The sequence below is a fragment of the Orycteropus afer genome, unplaced genomic scaffold, assembly GCF_000298275.1.
Source record: "Orycteropus afer afer isolate SDZICR_OR568_19922 unplaced genomic scaffold, OryAfe1.0 scaffold00044, whole genome shotgun sequence".
Classification (NCBI taxonomy): Eukaryota; Metazoa; Chordata; class Mammalia; order Tubulidentata; family Orycteropodidae; genus Orycteropus; species Orycteropus afer.
Window position 1 is genome coordinate 16,120,483 of NW_006921631.1, and position 24,157 is coordinate 16,144,639.

The 24,157-nt window shown below is 43.2% G+C and overlaps 1 protein-coding gene across 1 annotated transcript in view; it reads right to left on the reverse strand.

Annotated features, from left to right (window-relative positions):
- Positions 1-395: 395 nt before the first annotated feature.
- The window catches only part of LOC103194414 (low affinity immunoglobulin gamma Fc region receptor II), a 143,228-nt gene continuing 119,466 nt past the window's right edge, over positions 396-24,157 (reverse strand). The window contains exons 5-9 of the mRNA XM_042780532.1: positions 8,116-8,370; positions 6,092-6,343; positions 5,035-5,157; positions 625-662; positions 396-485 (exon numbers count right to left, since the gene is read on the reverse strand). Of these exons, the coding sequence (XP_042636466.1) occupies positions 396-485; positions 625-662; positions 5,035-5,157; positions 6,092-6,343; positions 8,116-8,370 (758 nt within the window). The remainder of the gene's footprint in view (positions 486-624; positions 663-5,034; positions 5,158-6,091; positions 6,344-8,115; positions 8,371-24,157) is intronic.

The following is a 24,157-nucleotide window of genomic DNA, read 5'->3' on the forward strand; positions in this document are numbered from 1 at the left end:
TATCTATTTTATCATTTCCAAAATGGTGTGTACTTATATCTATTTTTTCAATTTGATAGAAGCTCACATAGACCTGTAATATAAGCATTTCCCTTGTTGCTACTATTGTTTAATGAAATTAATTTTATTGGTTGTGTGGATGTATAAACAGAAGAGTCTAGATGAGAAGTGCTGAGGCACAGAAGGAATCAGTACATCCATCATCTGGATCCATATCATCGGTGGCTTTCAGAACAGAGAGCTTCAGGACTCCTGGAGATAACTCTGAAAGAGTCCTCCCCTTCCTTGGAAATGCAGCATCCCCTTGTCCTTTCCAAGGGAAATTCAGGCCAGGAGACACCATATCTTAGCTTTTCTCATTCTCTTCCCCAAGTCCCAGGGCAAGACAGTAGAGACTAAGCAGTGTTCTGGTAGTCTGGGGATTCTGGTTCTTCCTCCGGACCTTCTGGGTGCTGGAGAAGTGAATAGGTGACTGTCTTCTCAGCCTAGAGAAAACAGAAAGGAGCAATAGGGATTCACAGAGAAGTCACAGGAAAGAAAGCAACAGAAGTGTGTGTGGGTGGGGGATGGACATTGTGTGTAGAGGGGTAGGGAATGGAAGAGAAGATGGCTGGGATGGCTCACCTCAACTTTGGCAGCTTCCTCATCATCAATGAAATTGGCTGCAGGCAAAAAGAACAGAGATCAGCCAGGGCACCGCTGTAGAAGAGGGCCTATACATGCTGCTGCTATGGGCATAAAACTAATGCCCAAACCCACTTGAGGAGAGGGCCTCGCCAACCCCAACCACGACCTTTAGGCCAAGAGCTGAGTAAATATGGCCTCATTTACCACCTACCCTCTGTATCCCAGACACAGCCTCCCCTACTGGCCACACTGGCAAAGGGAAGTAGTCATTCATGCCACATGCTTTTTGGAGAATTGGTAAGCTATCCTCAAAGCAAAGCAGGAAGCTTCGGGGATCTGGGATATTGGGGAAGTGGAGATAATCAGTATTGGAATGAAATGAAGTCCAAATTTTTGCTGACCACAAACTTCAGGGAGAGAAGACTGTGGGCAATTTCCATACAGGCCAAATGTTAGAATCTTTATTGGAACTCTGAAGAATCTAATACTCACTCTGTGACATTAAAAAGAAAGAACGAGAGAGAGTGAGAAGGAAAAGAAAGAACTTTCTCGGGTAAGTATTCAAAACACACCAAATTCCCTGACTGTTTTATACCAATAAACTCTTTCACTTTGCCAGTGTGTGAAGCTGCCTCAGTATCAGCAAGTCAGCGCCCCTCAGGAAGTTGGGGAGGGAAGTAAGACAATGCACCTAGTCTCTTCATTTATCCCTGGACACAAAGAGTCTCTGTTTGCCATCAGCCCCAGTGCCCAGCTGCATAAATGTCTTGTGAAATATGTTTATATCAGTGTAGATAGAACCAAACATCAAGGCAGCTAATCCAGTTGTTCTTGAACTTTTTTTTTTTTTTTTTTTCTATATCTTAGCCTAGTGCCTAAGGCACTTGACTGCTAACCAGAAGGCTGGCGTTCAAACCCACAAGCCACTCCTCGGAAGAAAGGTTGGGCAATCTACCTCGGTAGTGATACTGCCTCGGAAACCCAAGGAGGGGTCGCTATGAGTCGGGGCTGACTCAACGGCACATAACAACAACAAACAACATATCTGATTTGGTCACAGTGCAAATCCAAGCCTATATCCCCACTTGGCCTAGCCAAGGGAAATAGGGCCCTTGCTCAAAGCACAGTCAGACAGAGGGTACTTTGCTCAAGCTCTCAAATCTATTGGCTCTGCTCTGAGTCACACTCCAGCCACCTGAGGTAGAGTCCTCAATGGTCTCTTTTTTCTGCTTGTTTCTGCTGTCATAGGAGCCCCCAGAGAAAGCTCCAGGTTCTTTCAAGCTTTGGCTTAATAAGTGTCAGGGAGTTGTTTGGACTACTTCTACTCTTTTTATACTATCTGGGTCAGGAGTTGTATTCTCAAAAGCTCAGACATGAGAGGGTTTAGAGTTCATCCAAGCCAAACCCACTCATTTCCTCAGAGAAGTTACTAAACTCCATGAGGGGAAGTGGCTTGCTCAAGATTTCCTTGAACGATGGTGACAGATCTAGGGCCAGACCCATATCCACTAAACTTACATAAATGAACATTAAAGCCAAGCATTGCCCCCAGAGTAAAGCCAAATCATGTCCCTAGTGTCCCAGAACATTTTTCAAGCTCAAATCACCTCTTAATATTCCATTAAGAGCTAAGCCCTACCACCCACACCTATATTACTCCACAGAAACAGATTCCTCAACAAGTCTAGGGTTTTTTCCTGAGTCTCCTTCTCCCTTCCTTTTAGAATCCTACCCCCTTAGTACCATTTGCTTCAGTCTTTCAACTCCCAAACCCCATCCTTTGCCAGCTGTGCCAAAGCCCTACAGAAAGACCAAACTATCTCCAGTTTTCTGTGCTGGACATATCTCTAGCGTTCCTGGACTCAGAAATTGGGACACAGCCTGCCCCCTCAGTATCTGAACACAGATGTTCCTCATCCCTTCATCTCCAGCAAAGTCCTCTGTAGGGCTAAGAGTTAGACTCAGAGCTGACCAAGAGATTTGAGTCCCTGCCCTCAACCCATTGTCCCTCCCTCGCCTGTGATCCCAGATAAACTCACACAAGCCAAATCTTGCTGGCTCCAATCCATTTGGCAGCCCTCGGTGGGGCATCACTGGGCCCCTACAGTGGGAGCTATACTCACCTGGTTCCTCAGGGAGGGTCACTCCCATTTCCCTGTGCTCAGGGTTTCCTAGGAGAGCTAGGAGGGGCACATAGGAGGTTAGTAGGATTACGGGTGGGGACTGAGTTCTCAGGATCAAGGACCAGGAAGGGATAGGACTGGTTAAGAATCAACATAGACCGTTCCCTCTCACAGATGCCTTGTCTCCTCCCCACTCCTCAGTCCCTCTGTTCAGGGGCTGCCCTAGCCTATAAATGAGTTCCTTCAGAGAGAAAGAAATCTGTAATTATGGAGACTTCTGGGAGTGTTGGAGAGCCCACTCCATTACATCCTCCTTAGACTTGCTCTGTCTTATTAAAAATAAATAAATGAATAAATGCATCACCTCTTTCCCCCTCTCAGATTCTTCTTCATATCTCTGTATTATCAGTAATTGAGGTATTGGCTATGAACCAACTGCAAAATTTTCTGGTGGCTTAGTGCCTAAGACCAGAAGGTTGGCAGTTCAAATCCACCAGCCACTCTGTTGAAAGAAGACTGGACAATCTACTTCCATAAAGATTTACCACCTCAGAAACCCAAAGGGGGACACTATGGATTGGAATCAACTTGATGGCAGGGAGTTTGGGGTGGTTTTTTTTTTTTTTTTTGATTATTATTACTATTTTCTTTCTCTCTGTGGCTCCAAGTCTTTTATTTTTACTCCTTTACTTTGTGTCCCAGTGTCTTTAGCACTCTTTCTCTCCCTCAGGAATTGTGAATTTTGATGATGTTCTTACTAGATTTCTGTGGTACCCTCCCTTCTCCCTCAGCTCTTCTACATTAATACTAAGGAGGAACAAAGCTGCCTTCTAAGAGTGAAGTTCTTCAGTTAGTCAGTCAGTGAATAAATATTCATTGAACAACTTGCTGTGTGCCAAGTACTGTGCTAGGTGCTGAGGAAACAAGGGAGAGATATGGTTTCTGCTCTTAGGAAGTTTACAATCTTGCCATAGCCTTTGGAACAAAGCTCAAGTTCCATAAGATGGCCTAGCTGGCCTCCATCTTTCTAGCCTATCTCTCCTCTCTTTCTGCCTCACGATTTATTGTTTTGACAGCATCAAACTGCTTACAATACCCTCATTACTTCTCCCCCAAGCCTCATCTTAGCCACAGTGTTCCTCATTTCCATGCTTTTGTTCCCCACACCTGGGATGATCTTCCAGTCAGTCCCCTTTGCCTGTCTAAATGCTATACTCAAGCTCCCCTGCTCCATAGTGGTTAACAGCTTATACTTATGTGCTATTTACTATATATTAGCCTCTCTTTAGGAGCTCTGGTAGCACAGTGCCTAAGGCACTTGACTGTTAACCAGAAGGCTGACAGTTCAAACCCACCAGCCACTCCTCGGAAAGAAGGTTGGGTAATCTACTTCCGTAGTCATACTGCCTCGGAAACCCAAGGAGGGGTCACTATGAGTCAGGTCTGACTTGACGGCACATAACAACAACAGCCTCTGTTTGGAGCCCTGGTAGCATAGTGGTTAAGTGCCCAGCTACTAACTAAAAAGTTGGTGGTTGGAATCTACTAGCCACTATGCAGGAGAAAGATGTGGAAGTCTGCTTCCGTAAAGATGTACAATCTTAGAAATTTAGAAACTGCCCATCAGGCAGTTCTACTCTGTCCTATAGGGTCACTATGAGTTGGAATAGACTCAGTGGCAATGGGTAGACATTGTTCACGCACTAGCCTCATTCATCCTCACAACAACCACGTGAGGTGAATTCTATTATAATGTCCTCTTTTTCCGAATGAGGAAACTGAAGCACAAAGTGGTTAAGCAACTCACCCAACCAAGGTCACATAGCTGGTGAGCTACAGAGCTCAAATTTGAACCCAGGCAGTCTGTCTCCAACACATGTGCTTCAATCACTGTACTTCCTCCCCTTGAAAACTTCTCTAAATGCTCAGCTGTATGCTGGGTTATGTGGCCTCCTCTGTACCCCCATCACAGCCTTTGCTTTTTTCTATCATTGTCCTTATCCTATGTTATCATAATTATCTATTTGTGATTCTATCTTCCCCACAATACTACAGACTCTTTGAGGGAAGGGACTGGACTTCATTATCTTGGTGTCACCCACAGTGTCTAGTACAGTTCTTAACACATAAGCAAGTTAATTCAATGTTTGTTGAATGAATGAAATATGGTGCTATATCTGAATGCTAAGATTTATCTTGTCCAAAGACAGGCGTTCTGGAAAAGGCTGAGGATAGGGTTTTGCCCAAGTGGGAACTGATAACAGAGCTAAAGGAAACTACAAACCTGAACTCCGCTTTCGCCGGAGACGGAACAAGGTTACTACGGCAGCAACAATGGCCACTATAGCAATCCCAGAAACCACAGCTGCAATTGTCATCTCCACTGAAGACATCGAGTTGTTAGACCCTGGAGAAGAGCTCAAGTTATTACACCACGGGACAGGCAGTACTATTCCTGTCCCACCTCCACCTCCCCATCCTCCTCCAAAGCTGTGCCCCAGTGCTTGTCACCTGTAGCTGTTTTGTGCCTGGGTCACTCATGGGTGTAACACTCTCTTCTTCCTTTAAACCCATACTGCACAAGGTTTCTATGGCTGAGCTTGTGTCTTCCCCACACCCAGGTGTTTCCACCAAATTAATGAGGCCTTGGCACATTGGTGGATGTGCAGGGGCAGAGGGAAGTGTTCCTCTCAGTCTTCAGGATAGCAGGGAGAGTGGGCATGAAGGCTCCCTTTGAAGGAGACACTATTGCTATATCAAGCACAGCACTGAACTGTCCAAGACATGTCAGGCCTTCGAGAGTGATTGGACATAACATGAGGCATGGAAGAGACCAGGCAAACCTCAGCTCCTAGGAATGTCCAGGAGTTTAGGGAACCGCTGAGGGAGACCTGCTGTTGTATTTGTATGGAGCCTTCATTTCAGAGGGGGGACAATAGCCTTGTCACCTCTTATTTAGAAATATAAGAACTCAGGAGTCTACAGAGCTCAGAGCTCTGGCCCCTACTCTTGGATCTGACTAACTCTCAGCAAGGCCCCCACATTTGTTCCCAGTGTCCAACTTTTTTGTGGAGGCATTTCTGAGATTTTTGTGTAGGCCCCTATAACCTTAGTTCTAAATAACCATCTACTCTTTCCCCTCTCTACATCTTTTTTTTTTTTTTTTTTCTCATTGTTACTGTTTGTTTGGTTTTGTTTATTTTGTTGTTTTTTTGAGAATACACACAGCAAAACACACACCAATTCAACAGTTTCTACACATACAATTCAGTGACATTGATTACATTCTTTGAGTTGTGCAACCATTGCCCCTCTTTACATCTTGACAAAGTTCCCCACACCTTGGACAGTGATGGTCACAGGCTGTGAGTGGTGCAGCTGCCCTAGTACTCCTGTACAGTGGTAATCTCCACTGTGACTGACATTTGCTCGTGGGATAGAGAAGTTAGAATTTGCATGAGAATACTTCTTGGATTTTCCATTCTGGAAGAATGTGACCTTGTACAGAGGCTTGTTCCTCCAGCTGTGGCATCTCAGCACGATGGGCTCTCCCTCCTCAAACACCAGGTGAGGGGTCTGGAGTAGCAGCCAATCTGAAAGATACAGAGAGACCACAGGACCCAGGATGTTTTGGCTCAATTCTGGGACCTAGACCAGCCTTACTGGTGGGATATGATGTATGGTGGAAATAGGTCAAGTTTGGAATCAGGCAATATTAATCCCAAGTTCTTACTCCATCATTTATGAGCTCAGAATTATTGGGAAAGTTATTTAATTCTAGAGTCCAAGGGTGGCACAAATGTTTGAACAATCGACTACTAACCAAAAGGTTAGTGGTTTGGACCCCCCCCCCCCAGAGGTGCCTTAGAAGAAAGGCCTGGTGATTTGCTTCTGAGAGTTCACAGCTTTGAAAACTATATGTAGCACAGTTCTACTCTGACACACATGGAGTTGCCATGAGTCAGAACTGACTCTATGGCAACCGGTTTGGTTGTTTTGAAATTTACCTCTTCTGAGCCTCAGTTTCCTCATCTGTGAAAAGGGCCATAATAATACCATGTGTCTACAATAGTTCCTGGCACACAGGAGGGGTTCAGGATATACTCATCTCTTCTTTTCCAGGAGAGGGCAGGAGATAAACCCAGGTGGAGCCCTGTCCTGAACCCAACAAGCCTCTGCAGAAGGATACAGAAGACTCCCAAGATGTAGCACTTCTCTGAGAGAATGGGGTGAATCCAGTCTAACAGAAAAGACAGTAGGTGAGGAGATAGAGCACAGACAGCAGAGAAATGTGTCTTTGGAGATAGTAGAAAGTCATGGGCATTCAACAAACATTAGTTTATTTGATGAATGTTAGTAAATAGTAGCACCTTCATGTCAGCAGAGTATTCATTTAAAGGCAACAGCGTCACAGGTAATTAACTTGATATACACTTTTTGAGAAAATCTGGAAATCAGGCAAGAAGAGGGGATCAAGTGAAGAGAAATAATGTATCCATCTTAATCACAGGAGCTCTTGTGGCGTAGTGCCTAAGGCATTAGACTGCTAAGGCATTGGACTGCTAACCAGAAGGCTGGTGGTTCAAACCCACTAGTCATTCCTCAGAAGGAAGGTTGGGCAATCTACTTCCATAGTGATACTGCCTTGGAAACCCAAGGAAGAGTTGCTATGAGTCGGACCTGACTCAATAGTTTTTTAGTTTTATCTTTATAGAAAACCTACTTTGTGCCAGAAGTTTTATAAAATCATTAATCTGTTCAGCAAGCACTTATTAAGTTCTGCCCTGTGTCAGGGACTAGAAATACAAAGATTAGGAAGACACAGCTTTCACCTCAAGTTGCCCATGGTCTGGTGGAAGAGAAAGACAAGGCACAGAAGAGCATTGGGGACTCTGAGAGCATGGAGAAGGAGTGGGGAAAGCGATAAGGAAACAGAGTCTAGGGTTAATAAAGTCATCATCGTTACATGGCTAGTAACTTCCAGAGCCAGATTCAGCTGTGGTCTGATGCCAACCTTGTCTTTTTCTACTCTGCCATTAGATTGGAAGGGTTTTTATGGAGTAAAGATTTCCTTCTGCTTCTCTCACATGTTTGTGGTCTTGTGATCTTTCTCAATCAGGAGGGGGCAAAAATCATCATTAATAGATTTGGAGGAATGTCATAGAAACTTCCACCCCCACCACACATGCTGAGAAAGGAGGTAGATGGAAAGGGAAATGAGTGGACAAAAACTGCTTCCAACAACTCACAGTGATGCTTCCCAGTAAACAAGCCACCACCCCTTCTTCCTGAAAGCCTCTGCAATGTAAGCAGATTGCATCTCTCCCTGTCCTCCCAAACCCTTCCCAGGTTGCCCTCCACTGACCAGAAGATACATCCAGCTGCACAGGGTCGCTGAGGCTGGTCTGGCCTATCTGGCACCTGTACTCCCCGCTGTCATTGATGGTGGCCTTAAAGCTGTAGCTGGGCTGGACCTGAGTTGGGATGAGGCTCCCTCTGTGGAACCACTGGGTGGAGTCGTCCCCAAGGGTGTGAGTCCCTTGGCACTTCAGAGTCACGTTGTCCTCTCGGAGGACATTGACCCATGGTGGCTCCAAGTTCACCACTGCCTTTGGAAGATCTTCTGAGGAGCAGAGAGAAAGGGAAGTATAAGAGAAGGAGACTGAGCAGGCCCTGAATGTCAAACAAAGAAGAACCTACAGTCCTACTGAGGACAGCAATAGTGGAGCCAGATCTAGAACTGGTCTGCAACCTTTTACTCACACATCCCACCATGAGGCCTGAGAACCTAGGTCTCCTCAGGGAGCTCCTCTCCCACTCAGAAGCAGACAGCATCTTGTTGCCATTGATTTAACTCCGACTCATGGCAAGTCCACGTGTTTCAGAGTAGAAATGTTGTCCTTAGGATTTCAATGGTTATAATCTTTTGGAAATAAATCACTAGGCCTTTATTCCAAGGTACCTCTGGGTAGGTTAAAACTGCCAACCTTTCAGTTAGTAACTTTAACCCAGAGAAGTTGCATCACCCAGGGAAGAATATATGTATAAAATCTCCACAGGTTATACTAACCAGTTCCTTCTCTGTGTGTGAGTAGGTGTGTGTGTGTCTTTGTGTCTCTCTCATCCAGGCACACACACACATCTCACATGTAATAATCTTTTGGGGTTCACTTTCCACCACTGTAAACAAACTCTCTCCAGAGCTGACTGAAGATAAATGCATGCATCTTGTGGAGATGTCAGGCTTGGGAGTCAGATATCACCTTTCTGTTTGAACACAATGTCATTCCTTATCCATTAGGAAGGAGGGCAGGATGGCCCCTCCTCAACCAAGTACAGAGGAGCCTCTGTGGCCTCAGAAGCATAAAGAGAGAGGGAGGGAAGTCTTAGGAGCCCTACCAGCTGGGCTGACTTCCTAGCAAGGTGAGTGGTACAAAGAAAGAAGTGCCTAGCAATGTCCTCTACACCAAGCTACAACCAGAGGCATCTCCCTCTCTCTCTGCAAGGTAACAGCCCCAAAGAGCCGTGCAAAGTAGAGGATTTAGCAACACATGAGCACAACCTAAGGAGATCATGTGGTTTTGTATGAGGCTGAAACTAAAATTGCTGGGCTCTTGATTTTATTTTAAGGCGTTCTGGTGGTGTCGTGGTTAAGGCATTTGGCTGCTAAACAAAAGGTTGGCGGTTTGAACCCATCAGTCACTCTGCAGAAGAAAAATAAGGCCATCTGCTTCCGTAAAGATTTACAGCCTTTGAAATCCAACGGGGGTTGCTATGAGTTGGAATGGACTCAATGGCAGTGATGGTTTTGTTTTGTTCCGTTGATTTTATTTGGAGAAAGGAAGGCAGTTGAACAAGAGAACAGAGTTCTCGTTTTCTGTGACAGTATCTGTGATATCTCACCATCATAGAACCAGAAGGGTTGAAGCACTTGTGCATAAGGGTGCTCACCATCCACCTTCCTGGGAAGAGGGGAAGGAGAGAAGGATAAAGGGCAAGGCATCTTCCAGGAGCAATTGCCCTTTCCTGATTGTGGTGCCAGGCTCTGGTTAGCTGATGCACAGGGCAGTGGGAGTAGAGGAGGAGTGTGGCTGGGGGAGGGAGAGGATGTGGGTTCAGCACTTACCAGATGTTCCAGCAACAGGAACTGTAAGAGAGAAAACAAAGATCAGCCCAGTCTGAGTCTCAACACCAAGATATCCCTGCCCTGGTAAGGAGCCTAGGTCTAGAAGACATCTTCATCCCACCCATAGCAAAGCCCAGCATCTCCTGTGACTGCCTAAATGAGGAAGACTTTCAAAAAGATTGAGAGCTCCTACCCCAGCCACAGAAGAAAATGGAACAAAATAATATAAAGCCAGCCTTCTCTCATCTGTTTTGTGATACTTCCTTTTGGTTTAACATTTTTGACTACTTAAATTCAAAATGTCTCTGAAAGGAGATCCCTGTCCAGCGTCACATATGATTTACACTTCATTGTAATGATTTTGTCAGAGTCTGTCCTAAGAGCAAGATTTGTTATTCTGTGAAGGAGGAGGAAAAGAGGTGTTCAGTAGAGGATTACATAGGTAACCCAGATCCATGATCACTGTAGAGAAAACAGAAAGCACACATAAGCAAACATTTTGGTATACATCCTTTTGGATTTTTTCCAAAAACATACACATGATGTACACAATTAGACATATATAAATGAAAAATGAAGATATTATGTAAAAACTGTTCTCTAATTTGATTTTTTACTGAGCAATACAAAGTCTAGGAGATGAATTTGTTTCTCTCTGGCATTTTTAATGACTCTAATATATCCCACTATTTGGGTATCTATGATTAAATTAACATTCCTATGGCTTGACATTTCAATTGTAACACTTTTTTGCTATTATAAATATATAATAGAATAAGATGGAGACTGCAACAGGACACCAGATATATATCCTCAGATGGGGGGAAAGGGGAGTGCTTGTGGTGAGGGAAAGATTTTCCCAAGTGGAAAACATTATGAGATCTAGGAAGGCCCAGGAAAATTTAGTAGAAGTAGGGGAGGGGAGATTTATGGGCACTATTATTGGGTGAAGGAGTTCCTGGGTGGTGCAAATGGTTAAGCACACTACAACTAACTCAAAGGTTGGCAGTTTGAACCCACCCAGAGGTACCTCGGAAGGCCTGCAGATCAGCTTACAAAATGTCATATGTTTGAAAACGTTATGGAGGACAGTTCTACTCTGCAGCACACAGAGTCGCCATGAGTCAGAATCAACTCAACTGCAATAGGTTGGTTGTTTGATATTATTGGATGAAGAAGTGAAGTTAGATCCTTAGCTAAATTAGAGCCCAATGTGTGTATGTGTGTATGTACGAGTCCAGTGTGTGTTTTTGACCGTTGGTGAGGACTTTCACTTGTGTTTGTGCTAAGAGAAAGTCAACAAGCTTCTGGACCAAAGTAAAATATGGAAAGAAACTGAAGCAAGAGTAAGGGGTAAGACAAACGTAGGAAGAATGTTGGCTTGGGAGTTTGGAGAACAATATTGGGGTCCTGATTCTGCCACTGCCTTTATATGGACACTTGTACCACTCAATCAATTACATATTATTATTATTATTTTGATTTGGGTAGAAGTTTACAGAGCAAATTCATTTTCCATAAAGCAGTTATGCACATTTTGTTTCATGACATTGACTGCAGTCCCCACACGGTAAGAGCTCTCTTCCCACTTCCTTCCTGCAGTTACCTCTTCCCTGAGTCGTCCTTTCCTGTGCATTCATGCCCCCTGAGCTATCCCCTTATGCAAATACTGTCCTTCTGTTCTCCCATGACTGATATTCTAACCATAACCGTAACCCTAACCCCTCCTTGGATTTCTGAGGTGATATCAGTATGGAAGTAGATTGCCCAATCTTCCTTCCAAGGAGTGGCTGGTGGGTTTGAACTGACAGCCTTCTGGTTAGTAGTCAAATGCCTTAGGCACTATGCCACCAGAGCTCTTAAGGAGTGTATCTACCTGATGTAAATATTCACCCTATATGCCTGTCTATTGTTTCACTGAAAGCCATAGGAATGAGTTCAGTTCCAGACCTGAAAAGCGACTAGGGGCCATAGTCTTGGAGGTCTCACCAGGCTCTATTAGACCAGTAAACCTGGTCTTATTTTTATTATTATTATTATGATGATGATTTTGAATTTTGTTTCACATTGTTCTCCCACTCTATCCAGGATCTTCTGCACTGATCCATTTCCAAGTGGTTGACAGTGATAGCTAGGCACCATCTAGTTCTTCTGCTCTCATGGTCATATAGGCTGTCACTCCATTACTTTGTAATCCAGTGTAAATCAACAAACCCACATGGGCTCCCTATTGTCTTACAGTGTATGCTGAGTCCACCTAAGGGAAAAATGTTTGCCCTCGTTAAGCCAACAATGTGGAGATGCACATGTATAATCTAATGTAAGAAAAATGTGCTTAACACCATTAGAAGAGTATGGATAAAATGCTGTTGAGATTTAGAGGAGGAAAAGCTCCCAAGGCTCTGCATTTGGTAGGGTTTGGGATTGGAAAGGAGATAAATTCCATGGTGAAAATAGTATTCACCACAGACCTTCATGAGTTGATATGATTTTAACAAATTGAAAAAGGAAGACTGTATTCCATGGGGGGAGCTCTGGTAGCATAGTACCCAAGGCATTTGACTGCTCAGCAGAAGGCTGGCAGTTCAAACCCATCAGCCACTCCTGGAAAGGAAGACTGGGTGATCTACTTCAGTAGTGATACCATCTTGGAAATCCAAAGAGGGGTTCACTATGAGTCAGATCCAACTCGACAGCAGTGAATTTGGTTTGGTTTTGGTATTCCATGGGAAGGACCAGCAGGTACTTAACAACATTCCCAGCAAATTGCAGTCCAACCTCTGCTTGAATTCTGGTCCTTGCTTAAACATCTCCAATAATGAGGGACAAAGCTGAAAAGGGAACAAGGAGTCATACTCTGGAGGGCTCCAAATCTCAGGTAATATGATAGTAAGTAAGAGCACAGGCTGGGTGTAAATGCTCACTCCACCATTGCTAGTTGCTTTTGTACAAAGTACTTAACTTATTTGTGATTCAGTTTCCTCATTTGTAAATGGAGATATTGACAGCATTGCCTTCATAGAGTTGTTGCAAGGATTGAATGAGATAATCTAAATTAGGCATTTGGCTTACTTGCTCCTTGACATATGGTAAAATTTAAAATAAATATACTCAAAAAAAAATTTGTTCCTTAGTTAGTAAACAATGGGAAGTCACAAAATTTTCAAGTAGGAGCTATGTCTGATGGATCGGAAACAGAAAAATATCGAAGAGATTAGTTAAGAAAGAGGTTATTTCAGTGATCCAAAATCCATTTGGATGACCCATTCAACATGTGGCCTCTTAATTCTTTTGGTTTTCCTTCATTCCCTTCCAGGGAACTTTCTTCTACACATCCTAGCCACATATGCCCATGGTTTCCTCAAGACCTTGGCATCACCAGAAATCCTAACTCACTGCCATTGAGGCAATTCGGACTCATAGTGACCCCTCCTTGGGTTTCCAAGGCAGTATCTCTGTGGAAATAGATGGCCCAATATTCCATCCAAGGAGTGGCTGGTGGGTTTAAACCGTCAACCTTCTGGTTAGCAGTCAATTGCCTCAGGCACTACGCACCAGAGCTCCCAGAAATCATACCACTTCCAAAATCAAACATCTCATCCTTTAACTACACCCTCCTCTCCTTTCATTTCATCTGCTTAAGTATCTGCACAATAATTATCTTTGGCCTCATTAAGATTAAGCACTGACTATCATATGATCCAGCAATTCTACTCCTAGGTATATACCCACAAAACTTGAAAGCAAAGACACAAAGAATTGTTCATTGCAGCACTATTCACAAGAGCCAAAAAGCAAAAACAACCTAAATGCTCATCTACATGAATGGATAATCAAAATGTGGTACATATATATACCAAAATGTGGTATGTATATAAAAGGACAAATATTGTATGAGCTCACTTGTATAAAAAGACAAGAAAAGGCAAATGTATAGAGACCAAAATTTATTAGGGGTGGGCAGGAGGGGGAAATGGTAGGTTAACAGTAATAGAAAAACTACATTGATTAAGGGTAGGGTTGCACAGCCAATTATTTTAATTGCTGTCAATGAGTTGTACACCTGTCAAAAGCCGAATCAGCAAAAGTTGTGTGATAGCTATATTTACAACAACAACCCAAAAAAAAAAAAAAGAGTAGGTATAGCTACTTATGTAGGAGCTCTGGTGGCACAGTACCTAAGGCATTTGACTGCTAACCAGTTCAAACCCACCAGTCACTCCTCAGAAGAAAGACTGGGCAGTCTACTTCCATAGAGAAACCTCCTCAGAAACCCAAGGAGGGGTCGCTGTTAGTTGGAACTGACTCAACAGCAGTGAGTTTGGTTTGTTTGTTGTTGTTGTTAGCTACTTATGTACAACCAAACACCTCGTGGGATTTGGTTTCTTTGTTTTGAGGTTTAGGGTCATGACTTCATGGGACATCCCACTTAATTGACCAAATAATGTGTTTAGTGCTTCTTTTCTACCTCCTAATTCATTGCATGGTGTGTGGGGTCTTAAAAGTTTGTAAGCAGGGGTCCAAGACATGACAATTGGTCACTATTTGCCTGGATCAAAGAGAAAGAAGGAGAGTCAGGAATAGGAGGAGGATATGGAATGTGTGGTTAATTGCCTCTGTGAACAACTGCCTCCTTTGCCATGAAACTAGAACTGGATGGTGCCTGGCTACCATTACTGAACATTTTGATCAAAGATTTTATAGAAGAATACAAATACTGATCAAAAGGGAGAAAATGTAGAACAGAATTTCAAGTTCTCACAGACTCCAAACATTTGAGAGCCATGGAGACTGGATGAACCCCAACAACTATTACCCTGAGATAATCTTTAAATGTTAAACCAAAATTATCCTCTGAAGTCTTCTTAAAACCAAACAAAAGTTTGGGCAGTAAGTTTATGTTAATGGATCAGGAAGAACTCAGAAAAGGAGGGTGAGAATTCAGTGTCACTGAGTTGTACATGTAGAAACTGTTGAAATGGTATATGTTTTTGTGATGTGTGTTCTCAACAGCAGCAAGAAAAATTAAAAAAAAAAAGATGAAATACTGTCTATTTTTCAACCAGCATCTATTTTCACTATATAGTTCATTATTATAATTACCTCCTTGAAAATCCTCCTATTTCCCTTGCCCTTCTCTTGTTCCAGAGAGCTCTGGTGATATACTGCTAACCAGAAAGCTGGTGGTTCAAATCCACCAGCCACTCCTCAGAAGGAACGTTGGGCAATCTACTTCCATAGAGTTACTGCTTCGGAAACCCAAGGAGGGGTCACTATGAGTCGGATCCAACTGGAAGGCAGTGAGGTTTTTTTTTTTGGGGGGGGGGGGGAGAAGCAGGATATAATTAGTTAAAATGAGCTTGTACTGGAATAGGGTGGGCCCTAATCCAATGATTGGGGACCTGATAAGAAGAGAAGACAAAGGCACAAACGGAGACAACAGAGGCAGAGATTGGAGTGATGAAGCTACAAGCAAAGGGATGCCAATGATTGCTGCCAGCCACTAACAGCTAGGAGAGAGCTTGGAATAGCTTTTTCTTGGTGCCTCCAGAGTAGAATAAACCCTGCTGACATCTTGATTTTAGACTTCTAGCCTCCAGAATTGTGAGAGAATTATCTAGTTTGTGGTCATTTGTTACAGCAGCCCTAGGAAATTAGTACACTCCCCAAACCTTCCTGTCTTATTCTCTGCCTCCAGTCCTTGGTCACTCTCAGCTGATGTCTTCCCTTACTGAGAAAACAAAAGCAATCAGATAGGACATCTCACATCTTCCCTCAACTAAATGGACTAATCTACTTGCATCTGTACTCATGATCTCCTTCCCATCTTTTCACTGGAGAAAGTATCTCACCTCCTACCTATGGTCAACCTGTATATGTGCACCCTGGATCTCATTATCTCTTAACCTCTTAAGGATTTCTCTGTTTTAGTTATTCCATTTCTCTTCTGCATCATCAGTGTCTCCTTCTATGTTGGCTCTTTCTTGTCAACATAAATATATTTCAGTACCTTTCATTAGAGAAAAACTCTCCCTGGACCTCCCAGCTACTGCACTATTTTTCTGCTCCTTTTCACAACCAAATTTGTTATTTTTTTCTACATCATCTGTCCTCATTTCCTTTCCTTCCATTCACTACTTGGCACTCTCTAATTAGGACTATGCCCTCACTAGCCCACTAAAATTTTATTGTCAAAATCACCAATGACTTCTATGTTGCCAAATTAACTGTTGTTGTTATGTGCCTTCAAGTCAGACCCAACTCATAGCAACCACTCCTTGGGTTTCCGAGGCAGTATCACTATGGAAGTAGATTGCTCCATCTTCCTTCCAAGGAACGGCTAGTGGGTTTGAACCACCACCCTTCTGGTTAGCAGTCAAATGCCTTAGGCACTATGCTACCAGAGCTCCTGCCAAATTAACTAGGTACATTCTATTTCTCTCCCAGACAGTATCGATTCAATGGTACAGAATAATGGTTCAGTGGTACATCTTCACTATCTAGCTAGTTATTCATGCCAAAAACTTAAGAGCTGTGGTAGTTATGTTTGTGTGTCAACTTGGCTGGGTCTAGTTGAGTGGCTGGGCAGGTGGTGATAGTTATTCCCCATGATGAGACTGGCAATCAACTCCATGGGGGGATCTACCACAAGCAGCTGAGTAGCTGCCTTTAGGATGTAGTCTGCTTCCTGTATATAAGGAGAAGCCTTGGGAATGGTCTCTAGCCTATGGGCATATTTGGACCCTGCAAATAGCCATGTCATTGCTCAGCAGCCTGCTATGCTCTGCTGACCTTGGGACTTACAATGGACTTAAGTTAATGGCCTGCTGTGTGGTTTGGTAACATCAGGACTGTGCCTCTTTACTTGCCAACCTTGGGGCTTCTCAGCCTCAGCAGCCAGCAGCTGTCTGAGTGAAGAAATGCCTCTAGCTCCAGTGGACCGGCAGCAGGAGGCAGAGCTAGACCCAAAGGTTGAGGGGCTTTCACCCAACCCCTAGAGCTTGGCACTTTGAACTTGAACTTAAAGCCTCCAAATTGTAAGAATGTTGTTGTTGTGTTGTTGTTATGTGCCATCAAGTCGAACCCGACTCATCGCGACCCCTTCTTGGGTTTCCGAAGCAGTATCACTACGGAAGTAGATTGCCCTATCTTCCTTCCGAGGAGTGGCTGGTGGGTTTGAACCGCCAGCCCTCTGGTTAGCAGTCAAGTGTCTTAGCCACTATGCTACCAGAGCTCCCAAATTGGGAGAATAAACTCCTGTTTGTTAAGGCCATCCCATTTGTGGTATATTTCTCGTCAGAGCGGCGCTAGGTAACCAGAACAAGAGCCATCTTTTTTTCTCTCCATTTCCCAGCCTTATCGCACTTCACACCCACAAATTCAGTTGATTTTACTTTCAACTTAGAACCTGAATCCATCAACTTCTCTCCATCTACATGACCACCACTGATTCATCATCAGCTTTGTCTCATACTGGTACATCCATCTCCTAAATTGTTTTCTTGTTTCTCTAGTTCCCCCTATAAACCATTTTCTGCAGAAAAGCTAGAGTTCTTTTCTAAAAATTAAAATCAGTTAATGTTACTCTCCTGATTAAAAGTCTTCAATGACCTTCTTCCACTGGTCTTAAAAGAAAACGTAAAAGTCTACAAAAGTCATTGTTTCACTTTTGTTATACTGACTAATATAAACCAAAGTATCAACTGGCATTCACATTTTCACATAGATTTGTTTCTCCAGGACAATTTCAACCATACATTGTGTAGGGAGACAAAAGTCTGACAAAAATTGATGACAGTATTCTGTGAAAATACATTGCTAAATGAAATTCATTTTTTAAAAATATATTGTATTTTGTGTTACTATTGTAAACTGTGTGCCATACATCCTTCATATCAGTGACATTTATAATAAACCATGTACATGTACAAAAAAAAAAAGTCCACAAGGGACTTGTGCTTAAGGTTAAGAAAGTTGTCTGTCTTGCTCCTTGATATATCCCCAGGTCCCGGCACATAGTAGAATTTACATAAGGTTTAAACAAATAGTTTGAAGAATGAGCAGGAACAAAGGTGTTGAAATCAAGGAAGTACATTGCCTGGCTACAGAAGAAGGTATATTTAGGAATAGGGTCAGAAGGGCAGAATGTGGGCTTCACTCAGTAGGCAATGCAGCAACACTCAAGGCACTTATGAAGTGCAGTGCTTTAGTCATAGTTGTGCTTGAATATATGAGTAGAATGTATCTGAGGGAAAAGAAATGGGAGGGATCAAGACCTGATCAGAGGGTGTTGTAAAAACTGAATGATCAAGAAACGAAGACCTAAACATGGTGGCCTCGGTAAGGAAGGGAAAAAAAAATGGAGTAGATATTTGGTTACTTAACAAAAAGGAAAATGGAAGAAAGTACCAAAGATCCTTCCCCAGAGTCTTGCCCTGGTGACCAACACATTGGTTCACTGTTAGTTACCTCTTCAAGCCTCAGCTTCCCCACATGAAAAATGAGGTAGTTTGGTGCTGATTTTACATTCTATGCTGCCTCAATCCATTCCATCCTGCTCATAGTGGAATACTCTCTCTTCCTTACTTCCATGTCCTATAGCCCAAGATCACCCAGTATTGAGGGCTGAGAACTCCCAGTTGTTATTGTTGTTGTTATGTGCCGTCGAGTCGGCCCCGACTCATAGCGACCCCTCCTTGGGTTTCCGAGGCAGTATCACTATGGAAGTAGGATTGCCCAACCTTCCTTCCGAGGCTGACCATATTTCACTATCAGTCATAGCACTTAAGTTGGAAGAGTGACTGAATGTCTTCCTCTGGGGCCATCTTCAGGTGGATATGGATATGGAAGCCCAGGAATTGAGTTGGGGGAGTGTGGTGCAGTGAATTACTTAATATGGCCCTTCTAGCCATTGTCTTTGGGACTCTTACACAATGACTGCATAGGACTATGCAAATAAGGTGTATGGAACCTGTGATGATTGAGATTGTGTATCAACTTGGCTAGGCCATGATTCCCAACTCATTTTGTGATCTGATGTAATTGTCCCCCATTTTGTGATGTGTTGTGATGTCTGTAGTTATGGTCCCATTTGGGAGTGACTTGTCAGTTATATTAATGAGGCAGGATTAGGATGGGATGTGTCAAGAGTCAAGTCACCCCCCAAACCCTAGTCATCATCCTTACTACCCTTATTCAAGTCACCACCCTTCCACTGCCTCATTGAAGTCATGCTCTTGCTTGAAGTCATATTTTTTATCTTACAAGAGATAATAAAAGGAGAAAGAAGTGAGCCGAGAGGGAGGACCTGACTACTACCAAGAAGAAGAGACAGGAGTGAAGCATGTCCTTTGGACCTAGGGTCTCTGCACCATGAAGTTCCTAGACCCAGAAGACAGAGCTGTAACATGAAAGACAGTGAGAGATGATGGCGTAGCAGTAGCAAGAGCAATAGTGGTACAAGATGACTATGGAACTAAGAATTGTAACACTTGCCTGAGAAGACACAGAGTGGGGCTCAGGGCAGAAGGCTTCAAGCAGTGTCCAGTGGCAGAGGACAAGAAGAAGCTATCATGATTAAGAATTGTTTTCTTAGTTGTTCCTATTGATCCTGATCCTGTGTAGTATCCTCTTACTTCCCTAATGAACCCCATAATTGTGAGTATGGTCTGTGAGTTCTGTGTGACCATTGTAATGAATTATCAAAACCAGCAAACAAGTAGAGAGTGCTGTGGAAGGGATAGTTGTCTTCAGAATTGGTAAAAAGGTTGGAGGACATTGGCATGTCTGACCTCTGTCTCATTGGAATCAGCCTTGGGCTGATATTGCTGATAATGACTCTTCTTCCCCTTGTTAAGCTAGAGGAGATCAGATGCTGCTCCCACGCCATTTTTACGGGGAGTCAGTCCCAGCAGTAGGGCTCTGGTCTCCTCTAGACTCTTCCTCCAACCCAGAATCATCAGTCCTTCTCCCCTCGCTCACATCTGGGAACACAGTCAAAAAATAACTCTCCATCTGGGCCTAAAATCCCAGCTTTCCATCTGATCAGAATCAGAATCAGAATCTAACCTGTAGTCTGAGCTGTGAAAGGAGGCATGCATGATTTCTCTGGTCTCACAATCCACAAGTTCCAAATTGTACTGGCTTCTGTATTCTCTGAGCCCTAGTTTTGTGGATAGACCAGATTTTCCTGTGCTTCTTCTGCCCAGAGGCAGTATCTCTTACACATAAAGAAAATAGGCTTCTGCATGAAGGGTTTCAGAAGCAGAGAGAATGACCACTGCTCTCTCTCCATCCACTCCCACCAACAATAAAAAATACATACTTCTCATAGCCTCCTCCCCTCTTTCCCTTGTCTAAGGCACCATATCCCTCTTGCCTAATATTTGGTCCCACGTAAACCACAATTTCTAAGGAAGGGAAACACTCTGGCCACTCATTAGTCACTCAAGCCCAGTCACTAGACTTTCCTCAGAGCAAGGTACCATATGGGCAGTGGCAGAGCATTAGGGGCCTGGATGCCCAGTAAGAATGAGCAACACACACACATGCACACACATACACACACAAACCTCTGCCAATTTCATGATTTGCCAAGGCCAGCAGGATTGTCAGAATTGCTCTTCATCAGCCTGCCATAACTCTCCTGATTTTCCTGATGTGTTTCCCATGCCACTCCTCATTCATGCCCAAGCTCAGCACCAATTAAGGCAGCAGTACCCTGAGATAGGAAAGTGAACCTGCCTGTGTTCCTGTTTCACCTCCCTCTCCAGGAGCCAGGGAGCTGACTTACCCAGGAATACCAGAGCTGTCCACAATAGTATGTGACCCAAAGTGTGGGAAGATGTGCAGTCAGCCTGGTCACTCTTGCCAGCAGAGAAGGGTAGGAATGAGGGGATTTCCATCACTCCCTAGAGCAGACAGGCTCTAACAGCCTGGAGTCAGTACAGCAGGCACGGGCTTCTCTTGAAGCTTGACAGATTCCACCCTCAGGGGACGCACAAATTCTGGAGTTCAAAAGAGGAACTAAGAAGAAACGTTCTGTTTTATCATAGGCTCCTCCCCTCCCACCCTCTTTCCTCTCAACTGTTCCATCCCCGAAGATTTAGGCCTTCACGGAATAAATCTGGTTCAACCCGACTCCAAATCCACAGAAATTTCAGAAACTGGAAACAAATCACTCCTCTTCCTCTAGGGACACACCCTGGGCTGGTGCTCTGAGAAAGAAGAGAATGAGCCCCCATTCTCAGCTCAGGACCTCCCATCTCAGGTGCTATCCTGTCTGGAAGAGATAATGGAGGAGAGTGTGCAGGCAATTTCTCAGACACCCTCCTCTGATTTTTTCTATCATAGTAATCCCTGGCTCACTTTTGGATTATGGAACAAGAACACAGAGGTATGTCAGGGTAGCAGTAGGATGATCACATTCATCCTCACTATTCTACTTCTTCTTTCATTCGATACCTTTGAGCACCAATTTGTGCCTCCCTCCTCCCCACTACACCAGTTCTTTACCTTGGTCCTTTTTGCCACACTCATTGCCATCTATATGGCATCATGGAAGAGCTTAGGCTTTGGAGGTGTACAGATCTGGGTTGGAAAGCCAGGTAATCTTTGCACTATTGATGTTTTGTAACTGATAATTCCTGTTGTGGGAGCTGTCCTGTGAGTTGTGAAAGTTTAGCAGCATCCCTGGGCTTTACCCACTAGATGTCAGTAGCATCTTCCCACCCAACAAAAATATCTCCAGATATTAGCAAATACTCCATGGGAGGCAAAATCACCGCTAGTTAGAACCTCTGTGCTCAAGGTTGTTTGGAAAATTAAAAAGAATATGTGTCCTATGAAAGTACCTCATGCATTGTGAATGCCCCATGAATACCAGTTTCCTTTCTTACTTTCTGTCACATGAGATGCTCTGGGGTTCCTTCTGGGTACTTTAGGGCCCTCTCCTGAGACTTCTTATTCAAGAAATGACATTGTAAGACCTTCTCATTCTGTGGTCTTCAGAAACTTTCAACAACCACAAATGCTTTTATTGCCATCTCCACCCTACCCCCTAAAAATATATCCATCTTCTGCACTTATCTTAATTTTAATTGAATTAGTCTTTTAACACTGATGAGACAATGAGCTGACATCTGTACCTTAAAAACGCATCATTAGAAACAAAAGCGTAGAGATTTATATAGCAAATATACGAAGAAATCAAAAGTAGTAGCTGTTACGTACACACATAAACTCTTACTGTGGAGGAAACACTTGACTTGTATTCTCCCTAATTCTTACAATTCCAGAAGATAAAACTATCCTCCCCATTTACACCTGGGGAAACGTAGTGTCAGAGAAGTTAAAAGGACTTGTCTAAGGCTACATGGTTAGTAAGTGTTGGAGTGGAATATAAAACCAGGTTTGACTGATTTTAAAGTTTTTACACTTTCCACAACACTAAAGCTTCCCAAATAGGGTTCAGGGGACACCCAATGTGCTTTGAGAGCATTACAGTTGGAGTGAGCCAGTGAATCTCCCTCAGCCGAATGCTGGCTGGGTAGGGCCACTTGTCCCACGCTGTGAGTAGTCTCATTTGTTTACACCAGTACACATATGGTTTTCTCTGCTTAACAAGTTGTGGAAATGGTCAGGAAGCCCTGCCCTGCATCAGGCTACTTCCCTGAATTGTCTCAGGTCCCAGATACCAACACCAACTATTTCACTGAAAGCACCAGGCAAAATAATTAAGAAGACTTATAAAAACCAATATGCACAGAGTCAGGGAGGGCATTTCCAGGGCCACTGGATCAAAACAGGAGTAAGAGTGTCTTCCTATTAATCTCCTGGAAAAAGAATTAGAAAGTAAAATAAAATGGTTACAAATACAGGGACGTGCTATTTATTAAAAAGTGAAATATGCTAAAGAGAAAGGAGAAATCTTTGCAAGAGATAACTTGACATAAAATGTGTATTTCTGGCAATGGTAAATGTGTGAATAACTAAAAAATCCGAAAAGCCAACTGATTAAGAGCATGGGCTTTGGAGACAGTCCTGAGTCAGAAGCCTGGTACCTTACCAGCTATGTAATCATGAATACATTAGTCATCTTTTCTAAGCTCCATTGTCTCACCTGTACAGTGGCAGTTATATTAGCACTGCTTTTGTTGTTGTGAAGATTAAATCTGTGAAAAATACTTAACACAGAACCCGATGTATAAATTTAGTTTTTATCATTATTATCATTAAAAAGGTCTTAAAAAGTTCAACAAGACACAAAATAACAAATGCTGGTGAGGATGTGGAGAGATTGGAACTCTCATACACTCCTGGTGGGACTGTAAAATGGTACAACCACTGTGGAAAGCAGTATGGTGATTCCTTCAAAAGTTGGAATTAGAAATACCATTTCACCCAGCTATTCTATTACTAGGTATATATCCTAAAGAAGTGAGAGCCATGACAAGAACAGACATATGCACACCCATGCTCATTGCAGCACTGTTTACAATAGCCAAAAAGTGGAAACCGTAGGTGACCATCAACTGAGGAATGGATAACCAAACTTTGGTACATACACACAATGGAATACTATGCAACCCTAAAGAATAAACTAGAATCTGCAAAACACCACATAACTAGGATGAACTTGGAGGACATTATATTGAGTGAAATAAGTCAATCACAGAAGGACAAATATTGTATTAGTCTGTTATTATAAAATAAAAAAATGTTTACCTATAGAAGGAAATTTTCTTTGTCGGTTACTAGGGGTGGGAGAGTAGGGGAGGGAACACTGTTAGATAGATAGAGGTAAATATTGATTTGGGTGAAGAGAAGGTAAATATACCAAATACGAGTGATCCACATGGTGGCATTGAGGAAGAGGAAGACATAGAGAGGTGCATGGGAGGTACAGACAACAAAGATGAACCCTTTTGCACATACAGTACTGTATTGTCAGTGAAGGCAAACATGGGAATACGGGTGGATAGATGGGTGGACAGGCTGAACTATTAGGTATGTCTATGAAGTGGGGAGTGTATCCAAGACCATGTATAGGGTTGGCAGACAATGGTCCTATAAGTGTATATGTATGATCTGAATTCCCAGGTGTATAGTAGAGCTGACAAGGGACAAGATTGTAGTCACTTATTGGTCACAGCCAGCTACCCAGAGAGACTGAGTAGTTGAACCTGTGGGCTTTGGACTATAGTCACAGGGGATATCAAGCTCAATTGGCATAACATACTACACAAAACATTGTTCCACCTCCTACTTTGGTGAGTAGCGA